At 42.3% G+C, this 20,835-nt stretch overlaps 1 protein-coding gene across 6 annotated transcripts in view; it reads right to left on the reverse strand.

Annotated features, from left to right (window-relative positions):
- CSGALNACT2 (chondroitin sulfate N-acetylgalactosaminyltransferase 2) overlaps positions 1–20,835 on the reverse strand; it is a 93,504-nt gene that overhangs the window by 36,744 nt on the left and 35,925 nt on the right. For 4 of the 6 annotated variants that reach the window (XR_003857819.1, XM_029609473.1, XM_029609471.1 and 1 more), the window contains exon 2: positions 14,990–16,257. Coding sequence is in view for 5 of the 6 variants with exons in the window: in XM_029609473.1 (XP_029465333.1) it covers positions 14,990–15,647 (658 nt within the window). In the remaining variant the exon portion in view is untranslated. Of the gene's footprint in view, positions 1–14,989; positions 16,258–16,654; positions 16,743–17,183; positions 17,276–18,725; positions 18,787–20,835 lie in introns of those variants that run through there. The other 2 variants (XM_029609474.1, XM_029609472.1) reach the window with 2 other exon arrangements.

Below are 20,835 nucleotides of genomic sequence, written 5' to 3' on the forward strand. Positions count from 1 at the left end.
TCCATGATGTGGAGTTTGCTTCTGCTTGCACTCACATCACGCCTCTGCCTCAGGCATCCCTGCTACGCATGAGGGTTTGTGTCTAAGTCTTTTCTATGGCTTTCTTTGAGGAACCCAACTCTTCTCCAGCCTGCACCCCTGGTGGATTGGTTGCCTTTCAGGCAAAGGAAGGAGGTAGTGCTCCAGCACTGTGCAGTTTCCCGCTTTGTCCTGCTCAGATAGCCTAGAGCTAGGGATTCACCCATGTATGAGGACTACCATCTTTGCTTGTCCTAGGAGAAAGCAGAGTTGCTTACCTGTAACAAATGTTCTCCTAGGACAGCAGGATGTTAGTCCTCTCAAAACCCTCTCGCCTCCCCTGGGAGTTGATTTCTTCTTGTATTAGCTGTATTATGGACTGAGAGACTCTGCCTAGGGAGCAAGGTGATGACTACAGCTGCACATGCTCAGTAGGGCATGCGGAAAGTTCTAGATTCTTTGAGATCAAAGTTCCATACCGGGCTCCATCTGATTAGTTCACTCATGTGTGAGGACTAACATCCTGCTGTCCTAGGAGAACACCTGTTATAGGTAAGCAACTCTGCTCACACAGAGAACAGCCACTTCTCCTCCTTTATTGCAGGGAACAGGAGGGGAAAGGGTGATACTGAAAAGATACTACAGAGCAAAGAACAGACACAAAAAAGTTGTGAATTAGCACAAGTTTAAAAGCCAATTGTTAAGGCTTCAGCCTTGTTCTTGACAAATGGCTTTACTGCTCACAACTTTCAAACTTGTGCTAATTCAACTCCTTTTGTGTCCATTACCAAAAGCTTTATTTCTGGCAGAACAGCATTCTGCCACCTTTTTTCTGGGACCCACGAAAGCAGAGCAGAGCAGGCAGTGTATAACAGTTCTAACCCACCTGAGGAAACAGAACAGACCCAGTAGTTGCATGGATTACAATGGCCACCCCCCCAGGCCAATGGAGGAAGCAGAGCTGCTTACCCTGAGACAAGGGTAGCCACATGGCTTTGATTTGGGTATGTGTACCTGTGTCTTTGTGTTCACATCTGGCCCTGGTCTCGCCCCTTTGCACAGCTCATACCTGGCCCCCGCCTATCTCACCCCCTCCACAGTTCCTCTTCCTTTCTTGCTACATATTAAGCCCTGACAAATACTGAAGATTCTCCCTCTGAGGCAGAATCCTCAAAACACAGACCCATGGCGGGGTCGGACTTTATTCTCCAATTGCAAAGATAAGTAGTGAATTCCTTACAATATCTATTTGATCCTTGTGATTTTATGTACATTGAAAAATAAAAAAATAGAGAGAGACATTGAAATAAAGACAGTACGAGAGACTTTGAATTTAGGACTCTTATTAGACTGATGATTATACCAACTAATGGGCCGATACAGTACAGTGCGCTCCGATGGAGCGTACTGTTAGCCGGCATTTGGACGCGTGTTTTGGATGCGCTAGCTTTACCCCTTATTCTCCGGGCACCGGGAAAGTGCACAGAAACTGCTTTTCTGTGCACCCTCCAACTTAATATCATGGTGATATTAAGCCGGAGGTCCCGAAAGTTTAAAAAAGTAAAAAAAAAAAACAAATTTGAAATAGGCCCGCGGCTCGAAAACCGGACGCCCAATTTTGCCGGCGTCTGGTTTCTGAACCCATGGCTGTCAGCGGGCTCGAGAACCGACGCCGGCAAAATTGAGTGTCGGCTGTCAAACCCACTGACAGCTGCCACTCCTGTCCGAAAAGAGGCGCTAGGGACGCGCTAGTGTCCCTAGTGCCTCTTTTTAGCGCCGGTCCTAATTTAAATAATGTTTTTTACTGTATCGCGCGCACAGGAGAGTGTCCTGTTCGTGCATTGGGAAAGCGAGCGCTCGCCCGTTCTCCCGCATTTTTTACTGCATCGGCCCGTAAATTTGTTCACAAGTATGTTGGATCACGAGTTCTACGTGTGATGGCCCTTTGAGTTCAAAGTATTTTCAATTTTTTCAGGTTGGCTGTTCTTGCACAGTTTGAACTGTGTTTTGCCTCCCCCTTGAAGAGTATTTTTAGAACAGTGTTATGTACATTTTGTAGTTTAAATGTTTCCTGTGCCAGAAACATCTCCAATGGCGACTTGATGTTTAGGAGTGCGTGAGATGTCTCTCCTTTCTACACTGAGCCACTAGGGATTTACTGAATGTGCACCATATATCAAAGCACTTGTCAGCTAACTGAGACTTTTCTGGGACTCATGGGGAGCATAGCGGCAGCATCTCATTAATACACATTATATGGAAAACATCCATGAAGGAATATGACGGGGTTTCCGTTCTTGTTTGCATGAAGCATTCTGTAAATGCAAGCCAAGCAGTGTTACTATGCGGGTGAATCATCACAAATTTCTATGCTTGGCTTACTGAATACTAGCCTTTAAGTATTTACATTTCTGAATGATGGAAGAGGATATGAAAATAGCTTTTTTTGTGCAGGAAAGTGACAGCAGGCACAATTTGACACTTTATTCTTAGCCTCTTGTAGTAAACCTGATTGACACACAATGGTCTCCCTTTAGCAAAAACAGGAAGATATTTTATTCTGATCTAAAGGGAATTTTCCAGTACTCTGATGATTTATTTTAATGATTAAAATAAATATCTACAAGAGGTTGCTAAAGATTCAAAGCATGGAAAAAATGAATGGAACAACTAACAAGTCTATAATTTGACTTTCTATTGGTTAAATCCTGAAAAACTGAGAAACAAACTAAAGATGGCCATTCATCCCCACCGAACACAAACATTACAAACTGCTTTCAGCCATCCCTGTATATTAACAGGGTTAACTTCACCAAAAGGTTTAAAACATACTCATTTTTTGCTTAAAAAATTAAGGCTTTGCATATTCTGAAAAATCACATAATAAAGTCCCCAGATAGATGCACTAAATGCTTCTAAATACAGGACATTATAAGCATATATTACGGTGATTAACATTAAAGGGATAGCCCTTAGGTTCAGAATAATCCAAACCAGAAGTTTTCAAAAAACACTAACCATGTCTTATCTTTTTGTATCTTTTAAGTGATGTTATTCTTTTTTTAACTTATTATTATGCTGATGAAAAACCCAAGACGAGTTAGCATCATCTGTGCCATGCTGTGATGGCCGACGTGCGTTTACAGAATGCTAGTGAAACTCAGAAGGATCAACCTATTCTAATTCCTCAATCTGTAGGTCTTTCATGCTGTACCACAGCATGCAAAGAAGACTGAAGTGCTGTACAAGTTGCAAATTAGAAATGAAATCGAATTAATTTTCTGAGCATTGAACAAGACCAGAGGAGCTTGCTGTTTTCTGCTACCTCTTCCACTTTCTGCTCTTTCATTTTCCTCCGCGTTGCGGATGGCAAATAAATGCAAAAACTGGAGCGATAAGACTGGTTCAGCCATCTGAGCAGCAGCTGAGCCTCTTTTGCTGGAAGCTGCATGTCTGTACTGATCACTACGGTGTAGTCCATGCCAGTCATTCCCGCGTCCCTTTAATAACCCTCTGTAGTTATGTGTTGTCTATTTAAAGAATAAAAATAAAGTTCCCAAATACGAATTACAATCACAAACACATCTGTAGTCACGTCTGGGGCCAGAAGAGTCACATTGTTTTCAAACATGGGCAAACGATAAAGGGGTTAGAAAAAGCCAGAGGAGAAGAAATATTTCTATGTATGAGTGATGTGAGGGGTCTGGCAAAAACAACTTGAAAACCCTTTTCATGTTCTTTTTTTACCCTAATGCCAAGAATGGATAAACGAGACAATTGGGATGGGGGGGAGGGGAGGAATATTGCATCAATATGAGAGAGAGAGAGAGAGCGTTGCACACAATGAGGCACAGGGAAGTTAAAAGTCTTGCCTGAGGTGTCAGTTAATGAAAGAGCTGGGATAAGAGCCCTGTGTTTGTTCAGAGTCCTTCTAGTTCCTACTCAGACAAGATGTTTCAGAGGGCCAGCGAGAATAAACAAACGAGCTGCAGGGAGACGGCCCTCAAACTGGATATATACGAATTGCATTCACACATTAGGTTCCAGTCCTCTCCTTTCCAGCCCAGAGAGCAGTGCCACAGACTTACTTACCCAAATCCCTCATGAGTATGCGTGAGATATATTTGCACTGACCGGAGGCAGAGAATGCAAATATATCTCATGCACGGTCGATAGGGATATCGTGAAAAGCTGAGGGTTTGCTGCCCTCCGGGATTTCAGTTTGACAGCCTTGTTCTATACAGGGTGCTCACAGAACACCTAGTTTTATGTGGCAGCTCTGTTAATCCGCAATATATTTACAGAAATGCATATGCTTTTATATACTGAATCATCTAAAAGCAATTTTGCATGAGAAAGTAGTAGATTTTCTGGCCTCTTTCAGTGTCTAGATAATATATTTGGGGGGGGGGGGGGGGGTTTGTTGTGGAGAAGAAGGGATCTTTGAGATTAGTGCAGGGGAGGGAATAAGAGAGTAGACAGGAATGGGGAGAGGAGGAAGAATTGGAAATGGGAAGAAGAGATCATGGGTAATGGAGGAACATGGGATCGTGGAAGGAGAGCACAGGGATGGAGGGAGAGAGAGAGAGAAGGAAAAGAAAGTAAAGAAGGACGGCAGACCTTCTCTCTTCCAGTACCAATACCCTCCTTCCTCCCATGGAGTTGGGCGTCAGACCCTAGCCTGGTGGAAGGAGTAGCAGCAGCAGCATACAGTAACGACGGGGCCTGAACACGGTTACAGGATCCCACCTGCCACCACTGGAAGCCAGGAGCAGCTAGGGCTGGTGATCACACACCGACTGCCTCAGTCCCCCCTCAGCTCTTACATGCTTTCTGCTGGTCCAGCTCCAACAGCCTTCCCCAACTGAGGAAGAATAGGTTGGTGGCAGAGGTGAAGAGAGAAAACCCGTGGCGGAGGACAAGATCCTTGGCAGGGGTGAGGGCAGCGGGCAGGGTAGAGCCCTTCCCACTTCCCATGACCCCAAAGGAACTGATCAATTCTGCAACAAGGCACCAGTCCTTCAACCTGGGCCACAGTCACAAAACATTTGGTAACCTGGCTTTGGGAATGTGGCAATTCTGCGGTGAACCAATGCCGCAAAACGCCTGACAGGAGGTGATGCTGGATGTTCATTTCCAAGAGAGCCATGCTGAGCATTCCCATGCCAATCTTAGCTAACAGGTGCTCCCCCTCATTTCAACATTCTGTAAATCCCCAGCTCCGAAATCTAATCATGCTCCAACATGCCGTCCGTTGATATTTTATAAAGAGATTTCATAACTTTAAAAGAATCTCATAAAGATTGACAAAGAAACCTTTTGTAAGCAAGATAACAGCAAATGTGGTTTTCCAGCCTTTAGAACATGCTGTGCTGCTCCTAGAACTGAATCACACTCCTTCCAAGATACACGGGACGGGGGGCTTCCCTTCCTGCAGTGCCTCTGCAGAATCAAAGGCAGCGAGTGCACAGAGACAGAAGTCTAATTAACACAGGCCAATTATTCAGGGTCTTAAGGCCTGCAGATGTTGCTTACAGGCAGCCTTAGAGCCGCTGCAGCACGACTGACTGTCAAACAGTGCTCTCAACTGGAAGACTAATGGCTGGAGATAATATTTACATCATAGGTACAAAACACAACAAAAGTCCAGCTTCCTTGCTACCGTACTACGTGTTTAACTTCATCTGGTCATACCTTCGAGAATCTAAGAGACATAGATCGACCCAAACACAAATATGTCACTAGCATTTCACGTAGAGTTGTTAGCAAAGAAAAAGGGTCTTTTGCTACTGTAATTCACTTGGGAATGACACTCTATAGAGTGCTCCCCTTCGCTGGTCTGACATTTTACTCCATTCCTGAGGCAACAGTAGTGTTTAATATTTTTGGGAGCACTTCCTACTTCATTTCAGTGAGAGTGGCTAAGTCAGAGCACTGCAATGCTCTGTTATCAGGGCTCCATGCAGGTGATATGACGCGAGCCTGATTTATTGTGACTTTTCTCCCATTCTGGATCTAAGGGTAAAAAAAAAAAAAACACACCTCTCTCTTACTCTCTTGAAATATATATACATGCGTGCGTGTGTGTGTGTGTGTAGCACAAAATTAAAGAGCAGACTTTGAGTAGGAGAACTGCAAAACCATGGTGTAAAGCCATAATAAAAGGCACAGATTTGGCAGTATTTTTGGTAGTATCTTAAAAATGCTTCAGCCACAGAAACAACAAATTTTCACTTTAAAAAAGATAAAACTATCACAAAATGCTGATCTACCCTAGGGTAACCCATGTAATTATAAGAAACATCAGCAAATGAAAGTACAATTGATCTGTGGCCGCAGCTGTATGAAAGCACAAGAAAATGAAAGTATGAGAAATGGAAAGACACGTCTGTAACTTTCCTCACTGGGCTCGAGCAGAAATTGTAGAAATGACAGTAAAACTGATATTCTGCTGTCCAAACCTAATGGCTGAAATCCAGGAAATAGGATCTGGCACAGGAACTCAAAAGAATATAAATCAAGCTGTTGCCTCTCTCCCAGGCACAATAAACTTCAGCTCCCACGGCGGCAGAAAGTGGCTTACCAAGCACTGGGCCCAGATGCACTAAACATTTTTCCCACAGACACATTATAGGAAAAACCCTTTTGAACAGAGGTGACTAACTCCGGACCTTCAGAGTCATAAACAGGCCTGGCTTTCAGGATCTCCACAATGATTATGCTTGGGGTAGATTTGCATATACTGCTGCTATTGTAGATGAAGTACATCTATCTCATGCATATTCATTGTGGAGATCCCGAAAGGGCTGGCCTGATCGTGGCTCTTGAGGACCAGAGTTGGCCACCCCTGCTGTTGTATATCTGTCCCTTTGCAATTAACATTTTAACACAACCAACAAAAATAGTCAGCTTTGTAGAATTTCACAGCTTTAGGTAAAGTCCATTATTACAATAATGCAGGGATGGTCAACTCCAGCGCTCCAGAGCCACTCACTAGCCGCGTTTTCAGGATGTCCACGACGAATATGCATGAGATAAATTTGCAAACAATGGAGGCAATGCCTGTAGATCTATCTCATGCATATTCGTCGTGGACATCCTGAAAACCTGGCCTATTTGTGGCTCTCAAGGACTAAAATTGGCCACTCCTGCAAAAGTGCATGACATTCTAGGAAAACTAATGTAATTTTAAAATTACATCTAGTACCATGGTAATATCCAACTAGTCTGCAGTAGGAATGTCTACCAACTCTCTCTGACTTAGCAAAACGTTGGTTTCTCATGCAGGAGGATCCAGTTCAATACTCACAGTTGACTCCTGTTTCTCAGGCAGGCAGGAAAGAACCTGAGGAAACTGCAAAGGCAGCAAAGCCTGTGGTATCTGTGGCTGGATGTCAGGTTTTAATAAGATTCTGTGAAATTATTGCAATGCATTTTTAAATGGGTAAATATATCATGTTGAGTAAAGATTTCTAAATTTTTCAGTTATGGGGTAGATATTCAGAAAAAGCTGAACTCCTAAATGTAGGCCTTTAAATTAACTTGGGCACCTATTTTCAGGTGCCTAACTTTTCAGCTGAAAATTCACATACATTTAGGGTCATAAAAGTTAGGCATGCTATTTAATTGCTAGAATTAGGCTCCTAAATTAGGTGCCTAGTTCTGAAAATCAGTGCTAAACTCCTAACTTTGTTTTCCCATATTAATTTTGCCACCACAGCCACTTACTTTTTAGGATCCCAAATTTAAGATCCTAATGAAACTAGGAGCTTAAATTTAGACACTCATCTCTAGTAAATTTAGGATCGGGGGCGTGTTTGGGGGCGTGTGGGCGGTCCGGGGGTGTGGCCGAGTGCTCCGACACAGCGGCCTGTGTCGGGGCCTGCCGCGCCAGCGCACGTAAGTTACTACTGCCCGGAGGCAGTAGTAACTTTTAAGATAAAGGTAGGGAGGGGGTTTAGATAGGGCCGGGGGGGGGGGGGGTGTTAGGTAGGGGAAGGGAGGGGAAGGTGCGGGGGAGTGAATGGAAAGTTCCCTCTGAGGCCGCTCCGATTTCAGAGCGGCCTCGGAGGGAACGGGCAGCGCACGCAGGGCTCGGCGCGCGCAAGGTGCACAAATGTGCAGCCCCTTGCACGCGCAGACCCTGGATTTTATAAGATACACGCGGCTACGCGTATCTTATAAAATCCCACGTACTTTTGTTCCCTATGTGTGTATGAGGGAATCTGGGGAAGTAAGATCTTTTCTGTGCATGAGGGTGGGGAGAGGGACTTAGAGCCTGTGTACGAGAGTGTGTGGGTATATATGAGAGCATGTATGTGTGTGTGCATGTGTGAGAGAGAATTTATTTATTTATTTATTTATTTCTTTTGTATACCGACATTCGATCGAGATATCACATCGGTTTCCAGAAAACAGGTTGAATAGAGCCGGAACTGCCCTATTTTACATTGTAACAAGAGAACAGTTGATTAAACAATAAATATAAGGAACATTGTAACATATGAATAAAATTAATATTAAATATTAGATGTGGGTATATAGAAATGGCAAATATGGCATATAGCCTATATACAATATGTACAATATGACTTGGTTATGAGTAGGGTGGGGGACAGGGAAAAGGGAGGTTACGAGTAGGGTGGGGGACAGGGAAAAGGGAGGGTAGAGAAGGGGAGGAGGGGTTATGCGTTCATGCAGAGTAGAAGTTATGCGGTAAGGCTTTCAAGAGCGTTTATTATAGGATGTTGGGGTTCAGGAGGGAATGAACACGCGAGTGTGTGTGAGTGAGAGAAGATAAAGTTTGGGTGTCCTTCTAGCCCCCTAATCATCTACAATCTCAGGGTGACTGGAAATTAAGTTCCCAGGAATGGACAGCAGGGGCTTTTTCAAAATCCTCATTAGTTTTAATTATTGGGTGGTATTTGATATGTGTGCTGTTTTGAAATATTTTATTGGTGCTTGGGAAATTTAAAAAAATGTTAATAGATGTTCTATTTGTCAGTAGTTTTGAAATAGTTATTCTTTTGTTAGTATGATTCTACTATTATAATTGATGCTTTATGTTTCTTGATTTTATTGTTTTATGAGAAATGGTGGTTCTGTTTTTCAATTGTTATACTGTAGACAGAGTCTGGCTTCTTGGGGTTTCCATTTCAGTTTTTGTATTCGGTGAAGGTCTTTCTCTGCTCTGTGCATGTGACCATGGTGAAAGATTTTGCTAGTGTGTAGGGTCTGTGTAGGGCTCTATAGCAAGTGGGTTTGTTTTGTTTCCCCAGTAGGTGGTGCATTGGTATTCTGGGACTCAGTGTAACATTTACAGTGCTGCTTTTTCACAGGTAGGGTTATTGGTGTTAGTACTATTACATTATGATAAGTTTGCTGTATAGATTTTGAATGTTGTTTTTGTAGTGTTTTGCATTAGTTCATAATATATCTGGCAGTGGAAAGAGTTTGTGCTACTGTTACTGTGGGGTGCGGTATCTGCCTCTATTTGTGTGTATCTGATTGCTCCTATCAGTAACCTGAAGAGAATCAAAACTGGAATTTTGAGCTTCTGGCTGGTAGCATGATTGAGTGCTATTTGGCAAATGGTTCAACAGCTGATTGCTTGGTGAGAGACTTTGACATACACACACACACACACATATATATATGTATATATATATATATGTGTGTGTGTGTGTGTTTATATATACACATATAAATATATGGCCGAGTGTATATATATATATATGTGTGTGTGTGTTTATATATACACATATAAATATATGGCCGAGTGCTCCGACACAGCGGCCTGTGTCGGGGCCTGCCGCACCAGCGCACGTAAGTTACTACTGCCCGGAGGCAGTAGTAACTTTTAAGATAAAGGTAGGGAGGGGGTTTAGATAGGGCCGGGGGGGGGGGGGGGGGGGGGGTTAGGTAGGGGAAGGGAGGGGAAGGTGCGGGGGAGTGAATGGAAAGTTCCCTCTGAGGGGATGTATGTATGTATTTGCACATCTGAATATATATTAAATACATGATGTAACTCAACTTTGGGGCCCAACAAATTGTATGGAAGGAAGGGGGTCCGACGCTCAAAAAGTTTGCTCACCCCTGATCTAGACTATTGTATAACACCCTCTACACTGGACTCCCCAACTCCCTGACTCATTGCCTACAACTTATACAAAATAATTTGCCGCATCATAATGAAGAGAAATTTGATCACATTATCCCCGTCCTGAAGTGCCTGCCCTGGCTCCTGATCCATTATTGCACAAAATTCAAGCTTCTAGTCCTATCTTACAAAACACTTAAAGGTATGACACCAACCTAACCTACTTCAAGAAATCTCTCATTATGGATACTTCCATCTGCCCTTTACACTCACTAACCCAAGCACATCTATCAGTACCATCTCCCAAAGCTATGAGTCTCTGGTACTCAGAAGAAAACCTTTCCTGGCTTAGTATCAATATTTTAGAAATCTCTTAATTATGGAAATATCCACTATTAATGGTAATGGTAAATATGGCTTGCTCACCCATTATCTAACAAACCTCAAAATAGATTTATTAAAGCACAAAGAAATAATTTGGTTACAGTTATGCCTGCTTTAACAGCTGCTACAGCTCTGCTTTTCTCTATCTCATTTCTTTACTGTAATGCACAATCAGTTAGGAAAAAGACACCCATCACTTGATTAACAATAATAAACTCGATTGCTTTCTAATCACAGAATCTTGGCTATCAGACTCAGGTTTGTTAGATAACGGGGTGAGCAAGCCATATTTACCATTACCATTAATAGTGGATATTTCCATAATTAAGAGCAGACCTGAGAGGAAAAGAGTGGTTAATGTACTTACAAAAAAAAAAGTCCAAAAGGACTTCATCATGCGGCACCTCCAGCCTCACCATGGTGGCTGGAAGAACCAGCCCGGCTCTGGAACGTGGGTGTAGGTGGTGAATGACACAGAGCTTGCCCAGGTACAACAGCAGTAGAACTGTAGATTCTCAGATGGCAAAGAGAGCAGGCGGAGGCACAGGCAGTGAAGCCCCTCCGCTGTTGCCCCGCTAGTTATAAGCCATTGCTTATAAGCCGGTGATCACGCGAGGCCCACATACTCGCACATGTGGCTGTTTTTGCGCCAGCAACGCTTTAAAAATTGACCTAATTGAACAGAAGGGATACTGGGGGGGGGGGGAGGGGGGAGCTGGAGAGAAGTTTGGCCTGTATGCATACTTTTCAGATAAATTTGTGTACACCAAATGCATGCCCAAGTTTAAGTCTATGCACACAAATTTGGTGCAATAATTTTCAAAAAGGACTTATGCGCAGAAGTCCACTTTGAAAATTGGTGTAACTTAGGCGCAATATCACAAAATTACCTTATAAAACATTTAATTACATATATTCAATAAATAAATGGTAACATTTAAAATAATCTTAAATTCAACTCTAAGAGACATCAAAACAGATCAAAGTACCAGATACCCTACTCATATTGGTATCTACAAGGGATTGTTTAGATATGGCTGCTCTTAACCACAGTCCATCAGATCTATGGATCTACTTCCTTCCTTCTTTTGGACATGCAAATATTTTTAAATGAATATTTGCTAACTACTGTAAACCGATTTGATATGCTCGCATGAAAAGTCAGTATATAAAAATTATTAAAATAAATACATTCCCTTAATGCAAATTTATCATTCAAAATAATATACAACACTATTCAGTCTGAAATTGCAGTTTGTCAACAAAATCAAAAGCTATGCTACAATCTTTCAGGACTCCCAGCAAGATGAAAACTTGGAAAATTGGTTCTGCTTGAAATTGGCAGAGTTTCCTAAGCTCTGTGCACTGAAATTCAGAACAGCCTGTTTCCAAAGATTTTTTTTTTTTTTTAATCGGCACACATGATACATCATAGCCATGACACTTAGGGGCACGTTTAAAGTTTGGGCAAAAGCATAGCAGAAATAGGGCATAAATCTTAAAAGTCAAAATTTGCTCGATTAAGTTGGAAACAGCACATTTTTGCCAAACTTCTTGCAACCTCAAACTGGAAAAACTATGCAAAACCAAATTGTGCAAGCAAAATCTTCCTCTTAAATGTGATAAAGGTGTTCCTCTCACAATGCATTGAGAGAAAACCACCAGTTCTTCTGTGGTGTAAAAGGATAATTTCTATGCCAGGACAGCGCAAAGAATGGCTATTTAACACCGGAACACCCCTGACGAAGAACAATTTCACGAAAAACTGCAGTGCCGTGTTGGTGTTTTGATCATTCTCATGCTGAGCTCATTCCTGAACTAATGCCAACAGCAAACATTCAACTGTTGAGATAAGTAATCACTGCTTACATTGAAAGGGGTGTGCATTTTTGTTTGAGAGGACTATTTTGAATCCCTGATCACATTCTTGAATTTGGAACTGTCATTGGGAGTATTTATTTATAATTTTTTATATACTGAATTTTTCATGAGAACATATCAAACCGGTTTACAATAGGTAACAAATATTCATTTAATAATATTTGCATTTCCAAAAAGAAAAGGAAGTAAATACATGGTTTTATAATATAATTAAATAGACTAAAATACTAACTAATTATGTTATTAGAGAGGCAGGATAGTGAGTGCAGAGATAATAAATTTATTTAATTTACGTATACATTACCTTGATATATCTCCAGTATTCTTAAAACATTAATTTAATAGTTCTTGGAAGGCTTGTTTGAAAAGCCAGGTTTTGATGCCCTTTCTCAATAATTTGATGTCAGGTTCTAAATAAACTTTGAATCAAGTTTTATTTGCATATATAAAAACTATTTCAAAAAAAATGACCATGTGTGCAGCTTTACATCACCAGTGACTGATGATTATAATCCTTTAAGAGCACAGATTCGGGCACAAGTCATCAGTCCATGTGCCAGGATATGAGGGTCACATTTTCACAATAATACTTTTTTTCTGAAAAACTCTGCTCAAACTGGTGAGATTTATTTTTTTTGTATATACTGTATATTATCTCACTATTGTGATTCATTTTTGCAGTAAATTAAAAAATTAGTCATAAGTTTCATATAGTGTGTGGGAGGGTGGATGAGGGAATTCCCCAGCCATATAAGTCTTCTACCCCTCAAGGGTGGAGGTCTGCCTTGCACTTTGTTTCTGATATTATAGTCTATGTACATTTGTGCAACCTGCGCGCGCCGAGCCCAGCGCGCGCTGCCTGTTCCCTCCGAGGCCGCTCCAATTTCGGAGCGGCCTCAGAGGGAACTTTCCTTCGCCCTCCCCCCACCTTCCCCTCCCTTCCCCTACCTAACCCACCCCCCCGGCCCTATCTAAACCCCCCTCTTACCTTTATTCCACGATTTACGCCTGTGAAAAGCAGACGTAAATCTGCGCGTGCCGGCCGGCTGCCCCGCTCCGTGTTCTGGTCCTGGGGGCTGGTCCGGAGGCCGCGGCCACGCCCCTGGAACGCCCCCGGGCCGAAACCACGCCCACGTCACGCCCCCAAAACCATTCTGCAACGCCCCCCCCCCCCCCCCCCCCGACACGCCCCCTCCCACCCCTTTTAAAAAACCCCGGGACTTACGCGCGTCCCGGGGCTCTGCACGCGCCGGCGGCCTATGCAAAATAGGCGCGCCGGCGCGCAGGGCATTTAAAATCCGCCCCATACTGCTCTGTGCTTACGATTTTCTTGTCTGAGTAGCTGCAACAGTGTGGTTTTTCATGGCCTACAACCTGCTAATACTTTGGGACCTGCTAGTGGATCCAGACTCCCAGTTTGTGAACCTTTGACTTATGTGGAGTATGTTTATCCTGGTATGCATTATACACACAAATGAACTTTATGGCTTAAAGTACCTGCAGCAAACAATTGACTTCAAGAGTTTGGGCTCTATCACCACAAGCTTTCTCTAAGGACAAGCAGGTTGGCAGTCCTCACACATGAGTGAAATCATCCAATGGAGCCTGGAACAGACTGACATCCTGCTGTCCTCAAACACAAGTAAGCAACTCTGCTTTCTTTGCAACTGCGTAATAAAGTCTGAACCGAGGAGCCAGGATTTTTGCTATTGGCACAGAATGCTTGGTTTAGAAAAGCAAAGCGGGGGAAAAGTAAAGGTAAACACAAATACAATATGTAAGATATATAGGGGTAGATTTTCAAAAAACGTGAATAGGTGTACTTTTGCTGGCGCATCAGGTGCCAGCAAAAGTACGCTGGATTTTAGTAGATACGCGCGGAGCCACGCGTATCCACTAAAATCCTGGATCGGCGCGCGCAAGGCTATGAATTCTGTATAGCCGGCACGCGCCGAGCCGCGCAGCCTACCCCCGTATCCCTCGGAGGCCGCTCCGAAATCGGAGCGGCCTCCGAGGGAATCCTCTAATGCCCTCCCCTCACCTTCCCCTCCCTTCCTCTACCTAACCCACCCGCCCGGCCCTGTCTACACCTGTCTACACCCTCCCCCTTACCTTTCTCCGGGGATTTATGCCTCCCGGAGGGAGACGTAAATCCCCGCGCACCAGCGGGCCTGTTGCGCGCCGGGACGCGACCTGGGGGCGGGTACGGAGGGCGCGGCCACGCCCCTGGACCATAGCCACGCCCCCGGACCGTAGCCACGCCCCCGTACCCGCCCCCAAACGCTGCCGACACGCCCCCTAAACGCCGCGACGACCGGGCCCGCCACCTGACATGCCCCCCTCGGAGAACCCCGGGACTTTCGCAAGTCCTGGGGCTCTGCGCGCGCCGGTGAGCCTATGTAAAATAGGCTCACCGGCGCGCAGGGCTGCAAGTCACTTATCACTACTATTTTTTTCATCTCTGTTGGCTTCAGAAAATAAAATAATGTAGAAGATGGATTTCCATGTAATTCAAAATACACTTAAAGTGGTAGATATTTAAGGAAGTCATGTGCAATGAGTGATTAGAAAATATAATTAAAAATAGCAATCTCAGTTTTATCATACCTTCTATGAAATCATTTTCACTATACATCTGTTTGTCTCCTCTGGCATCATCACCCTCTTGCCCTTCATCTTCTTCATCTGGACTATTCACAACATCTAGACCAGCTTCAATTGCTTCTACCAACTCATCTCGTTTATCTTTCCTAGCAGGCTTCTCCTCAGGGTGACGCGTGAGTCCCATCTCCAGCTGGAACACCTTCATGGAGGTAAAGCCTTCAAAAGGGACCACACCATACTCACTGGGCACCTTTGCTCCCATGCCCACCTCAGCCTTGTCTATCTGGGAGTGGAGGAATGTTAAAAGATTAGGAGTTTGATCTTTGGTGCCTTGGTAGGCCATGATATTCACACCTGGGCTCTTCTTTTCCTGGATAAATTTCAGCTTATCGTTCATCTCCTGCAGTTCTAGCTTTAGCTGGGCAATCTGGCGCTTCAGGCTTGTGGCTCGAGTTTGGTAATGTTCCTCCTGTTCCTGCAGGAGAGCTTGGTAGTACTCCTTTCCATAGCTCTCCCCTATATGGCCAGGAAGGGGTGCATTGCCATCTGTCTGAGGTGTGCACTCTAAGAGATACATTAACAACAACAAACTGAAAAATAAAGCAAGACCCACCAACAGCCAACGGGTCCTGGCTTGGAGAAAGAGGCCTCTTCTAGGCATTCTTAGAACCTTCAAAAGTCTTTGACCTCAAATGCATCTATTTTATCATAATGTGCCAGACATTCTGGCACAAGTTAGAGTCTTTACAAAAAAATCATTCTTTTCCTATTCATTACATTTCTGTTGCATATTTCAAGTAACAACTTTCCTTTAGCATCCTGATGATTTTATAATACCACTCAAGACTTGTCTCCAATTTCGGTGACCAATATCCATGCATCATCTTGCCAATATCAACTAAGTGCTTGACAATTTGTCAAACAACAAAAAATGAAAAACCACAGAAACACAAACAAAAAATGTCATGAAAGTTCCATTTTTCAAAAACAATAGCTCAATGTCTCAAAATGTCTATAGATTAAAAAAAATACCTTTAAAGAAATAGAACCTGAAAAAAAGAGAAAGAAATCTGCTACTGCCGAGGTCCTGCAAGTGTTCAGAAAGCAGATTTGAGCTGAAGTCAATCTTTATTTGAAAGGGAACAGTATGGCATCATGCCTCATTCTTTCTTATTGGATGGCTTGATCATTTCTTTCACCATGTACTTTCCATATTTACCACCCTCCACCTTGGGTTTCCAGGCTCTGAGTCAGCAAGATGACGGCAGGACCTAAAGTGTAATGAAAAATGCATATTAGAACTGCAGAGCTCCTGCCATCTGGGAAACACATGAAGAAAAACTGAAAGAACGAAAGAACAGACTTGCTGAACAAGCAAGATTATGAGCTATTACCAATGTTTAATACAGCAAAGACTGTAAGAAATCATGAACATTTTTCCACTGTGTTAAACGTGAGCAATTGCTTTCTTAAGGGGAAGTTTTCAAACAATTCTAGTCTCCAAAGATATTAAAAGCATCACAAGCATAGGTCAATGGACAAGTACTGCATTTTTAGAAAGGGTTTTAAGAAAGGCAAAACAATTTTTCAGATGATTTTGTGAATTTATGAAATGCTAATGTAACTCTAGGTTGCACTAATTTGCAGAATGAGATGTTTAAAAGGTACCTGATAAGTCAACTTGTAAGCCACTGGAGTACTGCTTAAAGTGGCAATGTCATTCATATAAATGTTGGGTAAATGATAATTAAGTTCACTGCATAAAAGATATTTTTAAGCACAGAAAAACTGGTTAATCATTACATTGAAAGATTATGTTCACATTACAGATGAATATTATACACTGTCTCTAGGCAACAATTTAGTGCTTCTCTACATTTTACTGAAACTCCAAGAATATAGTTTGTTAATAAGCCACAGGTATTCTGTTTTCAAGTCTGAATGTTAACACTATGTAGGCTGTCGGGGAAAGAAGATAATACAAAAAGCTTCAAGCCTTTTGTATTTTTTGAAATTTTTATCCATACTAAAATGTTTTCCCATGTAAGTCTGAACAGCACAGGATCTCTCCCCTCCCTGGAAGAGGGAAGGAGGGGTAAATCTCCAACCAGACTGAACCTCCTCAAGTGCAAAGGGGACCCCTGGGATAGCAACAGCTGTGTTTCCTCCTCTGCCTCCTGCAGCACCAGTGCCGTACCCCATTTCATGTCCGAGCTCCCCCTCCGAGTAACTGGAACCTGCATGCCCAGTATGTGGCCAAGTTACAGAGCCAGTCTAGGCTTACGATTTTTCATTCAACCGCTGAATAAAAGAAACAAAGAAAGTAAAACACCACAAAAACCTTCTCCTTCCAGATAGCTGCCATGTGATTAACCCACAGGATTCCTGAGTGCACCACATCACCTTAACTCAAATCCCAAGGTTCTTCTGCCTTCTAATGATGTGCAACTCATACAAATATTGTGGTTAGACTAGTTTCCTCAGCTTCAGACAATTTCTAATGGACTACGGAAAAAGTAATCCAAAACCAGCATTTTACCATAAATGGGAAAACTCTACTTGGAAAAGACCATTTTAAAATTCTCATTCCAAAAGCCTTCGTTTCTTTTGCATAAGAATTCTCCTTTGGAAAAAGAAAATGGTGTCTACGATGAAGAAAAGAAAATGTAACCTGGAAAAAAACCAGTTATTTACCTCTACACCCCTGGGGTTAGCATGCACCAAGAATGCAGAATGCCCTTAAGAGCATAAGATTAGTCATACTGGGTCACCCAAAGGTCCAAGCCCATTATAATGTTTCCAACAGTGGCCAATCCAGGTCACAAGTACCTGGCAGAATCCCATAAGGTAGATAGATTCCAGGAATAAGCAATGCCTTTCTCCAAGTCCACCTTAATAATGGTTTATGGACTTTTCTTCCAGGAACTTGTCTAAACCTTTTTTTAAATCCAGCTAAACTAAAAGCTTTAATCACATCCTTCAGCAACAAATTCCACAGTTTAATTATGCCGTGAGTAAAAAAATATTTTCTCCTATTTGTCTTAAATGTATCACCTAGTAAGTTCATTGAATGTCCCCAAGTCTTTGAACTTTTGAAAGAGTAAACAACTGATTCGCATTTACCTGTTCCACTCTACTCATTATTTTATAGAGCCCTAACCTCTTTAGCCTTTTTTCATATGGGAATCATTCCATCCTTTTGTCATTTTGGTCATCCTTCGCTTTACCTTTTCTAATTCAGCTACATCTTTTTTGAGATGTGGTGACCAGAACTGCACCATGGAGCAATACAGAGGCATTATGATATTCTCTATTTTATTCTCCATTGTTAAAAAAGACCATCCTAGAAGCACAGGCCAGATGTATTCCATGCATTAATAAAGGTGGAAGGAAAGCAAAAGTTACCAGCATGGTTAAAAGGGGAGGTGAAAGAGGCTATTTTAGCAAAAAGATCTTCATTCAAAAATTGAAAGAAGGACCCTTCAGAAGAAAATAGGATAAAGCATAAGCATTGGCAAGTTAAATACAGGACATTGATAAGACATGCTAAGAGAAAATTTGAAAAGAAGTTGGCCATAGAGGCAAAAACTCACAATAAAAACTTTTTGAAATATATCCAAAGCAGAAAGCCTGCAAGGGAGTCAGGTGGACCATTGGATGATCAAGGGGTTAAAGGGGCACTTAGAGAAGATAAGGACATCACGGAAAGATTAAACAATTTCTTTGCTTCAGTGCTTACCGAAGATGATGTTGGAGAGATACCCATTCTGAAGAAGGTTTTCATAGGTGATGATTCTGATGAACTGAACCAAATTACGGTGAACCTGGAAGATGTGGTAAGCCTGACTGACAAATTGAAGAGTAGTAAATCACCTGGACCAGATGGTATACACCCCAAGATTCTGAAAGAAGTAAAAAATGAAATTTCAGAACTTTTAATAACAATTTGTAACCTATCATTAAAATCATCCGATGTACCTGAAGATTGGAAGATGGCCAATGTATCCCCTATATTTAAAAAGGGATCCAGGGGTGATCTGGGAAACTATAGACCAGTGAGCCTGACTTCAATGCTGGGAAAAGTCATGGAAACTGTTATAAAGAATAAAATCACAAAACATTTAGACATGGTTTGATGGGACACAGCCAGCATGGATTTACCCAAGGGAAGTCTTGCCTCACAAATCTCCTACATTTTTTTTGAAGGGGTGAATAAACATGTGGACAAAGTGAACCAGTAGATGTGATATATTTGGATTTCCAGAAGGCATTCGACAAAGTCCCGCATGAGAGGCTTCTAAGAAAACTAAAAAGTCATGGGACAGAAGGCAATGTTCTTTTGTGGATTGCAAGTTGGTTAAAAGACAGGAAACAGAGAGCAGGATTAAATGACCAGTTTTCACAGTGGGAAAAGGTAAACAGTGGAGTGCCTCAGGGATCTGTACTTGGACTGGTGCTTTTTAATATATTTATAAATGATCTAGAAAGGGGTACAATGAGTGAGATGATCAAATTTGTGAACAACACAAAATTATGCAGAGTAGTTAAATCTCAAGCCGATTGTGATGAATTGCAGGAGCCTTGTGAGACTGGAAGATTGGGCTTCCAAATGACAGATGAAGTTTAACGTGGACAAGTGCAAAGTGATGCATATAGGGAAAAATAACTCTTGCTGTAGTTACACAATGTTCGGTTCTATCTTAGGAGTTACCACACAGGAAAGAGATCTAGGTGTCATAGTGCATAAGACATTGAAATCGTCAGCCCAGTGTGTTGTGGCAATCAAAAAAGCAAACAGAATGTTATAAATTATTAGGAAGAGAATGGAAAATAAAACAGAGGATGTCATAATGACTCTGTATCGCACTATGGTGAGACCACCCCTTGAATACTGTGTGCAATTCTGGTCCCTGCATCTCAAAAAGGATATAGCAGCACTAGAGAAAGTGCAGAGAAGGGTGACCAAAATGATATGGGGCATGGAACAGCTGCCCTATGAGGAAAGGCTAAAGGAGTTAGGGCTGTTCAGTTTGGAGAAGAGACGACCGAGGGGGGATATGATAAAAGTCTATAATGCAAATCGGTTATTTACTCTCTCAGATAATAAAGGACCAGGGGACACTCGATGAAGTTAGCAAGTAGCTCATTTAAAACAAATCGAAGAAAATTATTTTTCACTCAGTGCATAGTTAAACTCTGGCAGGGGATGTAGTTTCAGCAGTTAGTATTAGTGGGTTTAAAAAAGGTTTGGATAAGTTCCTAGAGGTTAAATCCATAAACTGCTATTATGGTAATTAATAAGCAATAGTAGCTTGTGATCTATCTATCTAATGTTTGGGTACTTGCCAGATACATGTGATTTGGATTGGCCACTGTTGGAAACAGGATGCTGGACTTGATGGATCCTTGGTCTGACCCAGTATGGCATTTCTTATGTTCTTATGTTATTTGTTTCTTGGCTGCTGCCACACACAGATCAGAGGATTTGAAGATATTATCCACGATGATGCCGAGATCCTTTTTCTGGGTGGTGACTCTTAATGTTGAACCTTGCATCCAAATGGCAGATGACATTTGGATGCCAAGTTTCCCAGTCTTGCAAGATCCTCTTGCAATTTCTTACAATCCTCTTGTGATTTAACAACTTTGAATAACTTTGTGTCATCAGCAAATTTGATCACCTCACTTGTTGTTCCAACCTCTAGGTCATTCATGAAAATGTTAAAAAGCAGCGATCCTAGTACAGATCCCTGGGTACTCTATTATTCACCTTTCGCCATTGAAAAAACAACCATTTAGCCTTACTCTCTGTTTTCCATCTTTTAACCAACAGCATGCACACTCCCCTC

The sequence above is a fragment of the Rhinatrema bivittatum genome, chromosome 7 (genome assembly GCF_901001135.1).
Source record: "Rhinatrema bivittatum chromosome 7, aRhiBiv1.1, whole genome shotgun sequence".
Classification (NCBI taxonomy): domain Eukaryota; kingdom Metazoa; phylum Chordata; class Amphibia; order Gymnophiona; family Rhinatrematidae; genus Rhinatrema; species Rhinatrema bivittatum.